At 38.9% G+C, this 3930-nt stretch overlaps 1 protein-coding gene across 1 annotated transcript in view; it reads right to left on the bottom strand.

Moving 5' to 3' along the window:
• Positions 1–1182: 1182 nt before the first annotated feature.
• Positions 1183–3930, bottom strand: part of RFTN2 (raftlin family member 2) — an 86156-nt gene continuing 83408 nt past the window's right edge. Inside the window, exon 9 of the mRNA XM_042783700.1 lies at positions 1183–1455. Within this exon, the coding sequence (XP_042639634.1) occupies positions 1183–1455 (273 nt within the window). The remainder of the gene's footprint in view (positions 1456–3930) is intronic.

Raw genomic sequence — 3930 nt, 5'->3', positions numbered from 1 at the left:
ATAACAAGTGACATTTCATTATTCAAATGATCTTATAACATCAACACCAATGTTAATAAAAATCTGCAGGCTGAATTCAATGGAATTCATTTGAAGTTTCCCAGTTGTCAAAGAAAGCCTTTCAAAGATAAATGGACATTCTCTATTTTGTTAAATTTTATTTTTTACCTGCTGAAGGCTATGGCAAGGCCATAGCAAAAGCATCCTATGAGCAGGGGCAAGAAAGGCAGAGATGAAGCAGGTAGGTGAGTGTACACATCGTGTGCTATGAGCACTTCCCACTACTGCAGACTGAAGATTCTTGGCTTCAACCTTCTTCTGGATTTAGCAAAGCAAAGTAAAAGCAAATTGAAATGTAGACAGATGTTTAAAAGTTCCATTTCCACTTAAAGTTGATGTTTTTCCTCCACGTAATATTTTGCAATTTAAAAGAAAGGAAATTAATCCTGTCAAGATTTTTCAACATGGAGATTGTAGGTTCTTTTAGTATTGAGTTTTAACAGACAGTACGTTGCTTTCTCTATTTGTAGGCCATTAGGAGAGATAATAATAGTAATAAGCCATAGTGACTCTGTAAAAGCAAAGACATACAAAAAGGTTTTTTTTTTTTTTTTTGGCCAAAACACATTTTAACAAATAGGGGCTTGCTTTGTACATACATGCCATAGTTGAAGACAAATTTAGATTGTTATATTTAGGAAATATTTATTTTCATTAATTAGGACTTTACTTATGTTTACATGTATGTATATGTGTGAGACAGAGAGAGACAAAGAGGGATTGAGATTACTTTTCAGCATAAGACTGTAATTGCCTGAGAATTCTCTAGTTAGGTAAAATACAGGTTGAGATGTTTAGTCTTCTTCCCAGGAGCTATAATCAAAGTATACTTTATACATTCACAGGAAACTGATGGAGATTAACACTTCATGAACTATTAGAACATCTGTTTAAACGGCTGTTTTAATTGAGAAAAATGTAAACATGAGTCTAAATTTACAAATATGCTGGTTATTCTTCCTTGTCTTTGAGGTTGAGTTGAAGTTTCTGTAGATTAGAGAAAAGCCTGAGTCTGGCAAAATTCAAAGCATTACATACATGCAGATCAAGTAATATGATACAGTCAGTTCACAATTATCTTAATAATTATTTACAGGGCCTTCTGTTGCTTTACCTCCTTGCTCACATGCAAGTGACCTGAGTTGCTCCATCTTCCTGATCAAACTGTCCGTCATCTAACTCCCGTAGGACACTGTCGTTGCTGCTGAACCCGGAGAAGCTGCTGTGCTGTGTAGACCTCCCCTCCTTCAACCAACATTCTCTAGAAGCAGAGAGGGAGCACTCCTCAGGTGCAGGCCTACTCTCTGTAGGTTGTGATGTCGTAGTGTCTAATCCAACACTCCTACTGGTTACTTTGTTTTTGTCTTCACCTTTTATATGGCGGCTGCCTTTCTTCTGAAACAGAAGAGATAGGCAACCAGAAGTTAAAAAGATGGGTGCTTTCCTGCACCTCTGCCCTACCACATGCTGTTTCCATAGGCTTTCCCTCCTTCTCTTCAAAACCCTGCTCATTCTTCAAAGAACCTCCTCATTTGCCCTTCTCCCATATAGAAATGAGCTCCTCTCTCTGGGTTTCACAGCCCTTTGCAGGTGACAGGCAGATAGGTCTCTTCATTGCCAGACTGGCGGTGGCAGTTTGGTCTGGGCCCTCAATGGCATCTCTGAGGAGAGAAATCTGGTGAAGTCAGATTTCTTATAATGTCAACACCAATGTTAATAAAAATCTGTAGGCTGAATGCAATGGTATAGTCAGTTGGAATTCATTTGAAGGTTTCCACATTTCAAAGCCAACTTTTCAGAGATAAATGGAGAACAAAACCAAAATAACCATACCCACTGCCATGCAGTCAATTCCAACTCATAGCAACCCAATTGGACAGAGTAGAACTACCCCATAGGGTTTCCAAGGCTGTAAATCTTTACGGAAGCAGACTGCCACATCTTTCTCCCATAGAGCAGCTGGTAGGTTTGAACCACCAAACTTTTGGTTAGCAGCCAAACCAGTATGCTTTAACCACTGTGCTACCAGAGCTCCTTAGTGGGGGACAAAGCAGGCTGTTTTGTTTAAGTACATTAAAGATTCCATTTTTCTTTGTGGTTTTATTTGGGATCTAAACAGTAGAAAAAGTGGTTCTTTGGCAACTTTATGGTCATTTTATACAGGAATAATTTCAAAAGTCACGCATAATTCAAACCAAGTTTATTTTTAACTAATGCCTGGTACGTCTTTCTGGGTCAAACAAACTCTTTTCCTCATTGAAGCTGCCATAAATGTTTCACAATTTCACAGGCTTATTCTTCAAACTATCTGATAAGCTGGACAGTTTTGCTAATAAATATTTACCAAGAGCTGACAGTGTCCTTGGTGCAGTTCAGAATAAAAGAGGACATGGTCTCTGCCAAGGAAACTTAAATTCAAATAAGATGTATCAGTCAATAAAAGGGAAGTCCAAGGGGAAGAATTATAGTAGCTGAACATGTGGATGTCCAGATTTCTGATGCAACTTCCTTACAAGGGCTTATATAATGCTGATAACAGGACATATATTAGATTTTGATCATACACTCTAAGGCATGTAAAACTGAATGAGAATTGAAAGACAAAAAAGGCTGGTGATTTCCCAGCTTTAAAAAGTTTCTGTACTGAAAGTTCATGTATGAGCTCCTAGTTGGGAAGTAGGATTACATTTTCCCATAGAAAATATCATTTATAAAAGTCAGATGCCTTCAAGCTCAATTGGCATAACATACTACACAAAACAGTGTTCTACCTCCTACTTTGGCAAGTAGCGACTGGAATCTTAAAAGCTTGCAAGCAGCCATCTAGATGCAACAATGAATGGGTCTTTCCTCATCCAGAGGAAAGAAGAATGAAGAAAACCAAAGATTCATGGAAAGAATTAGTCCTAGTGACTGGTACACCATGCGATCCACAGCCTATACAACTATGAGACCAGAAGAACTAGATGGTGCCTGGCTCCCACTGTCAACCACTTGGAGGGGGATCTATGTAGGAGATCCTGGATAGAGAGGGAGAACAATATGGAAAAAAATTAAAAATCATTTGGAGAGAAAAAAAAAAAAAGGGGGACCAGGTTTGCTGGTCTGATAGAGCTGGGTGGAACCACTGAGTCTATGGCCCCTAGCTGCCCTTCAGGTCTGGAATTGAACCCATACCTGTGGCTTCCAGCCATACAAAAGACAGGCATATGAGTTGAACATGTATCTGAGGTAGACACACTCCTTGAAGAGAACAATCATGGGAGAAAGAAGGGCTGTTTATGCACAGGGAGATAGTTCAGCGTGTGGGAGTGCATGGAGGGATGGATACAGGGAAGAGGTAACTGGGAGGAAGTGGGAGGGAGTTGTTGTATTGGGGTAAATTGTAGTTAATGTCATGAAACAACGTGTGTGTGAACTGCTGTATGGAAAGTGAATTTGCTCTGTAAGCTTTCACCCAAATCACAATTAAAAAAAAAAAAAAAGGCTAGACTTACTGGACCAAAAGAGATTAGAAGAACCCTCAACTATTACCCTAAGATGTGTTTTGAACATGGAATTGAAGCTATATCTGTGGGTTACCATTCAGCCAAATAACAGATTGGCTTACAAAAGAAATACTTACAAAATCATCCATGAGTAATGTGCTTTCTCAAGCAGTGAACTATACGAGACCAAATGGACAACATTTACCCCAAAATAAAGGTGAGAAGACAAGGAGGGGAAAGGAAGCTAGATCAAAAGAAACAGTACAGAATGGAAATACTGACAAAGTTGACACTTTCTAAAAACTGTAACCAACAGCATGGGACTATCTGTATAAAAACTGTTAAAGGCGAACCTAATTTGCTGTGTAAACTTTCACCTGAA

Source organism: Orycteropus afer, unplaced genomic scaffold (assembly GCF_000298275.1).
Source record: "Orycteropus afer afer isolate SDZICR_OR568_19922 unplaced genomic scaffold, OryAfe1.0 scaffold00002, whole genome shotgun sequence".
In the NCBI taxonomy this organism is placed as follows: domain Eukaryota; kingdom Metazoa; phylum Chordata; class Mammalia; order Tubulidentata; family Orycteropodidae; genus Orycteropus; species Orycteropus afer.
The sequence above is the reverse complement of the archived record's forward strand: the minus strand, read 5'-3'. Positions and strand labels throughout refer to the sequence as shown.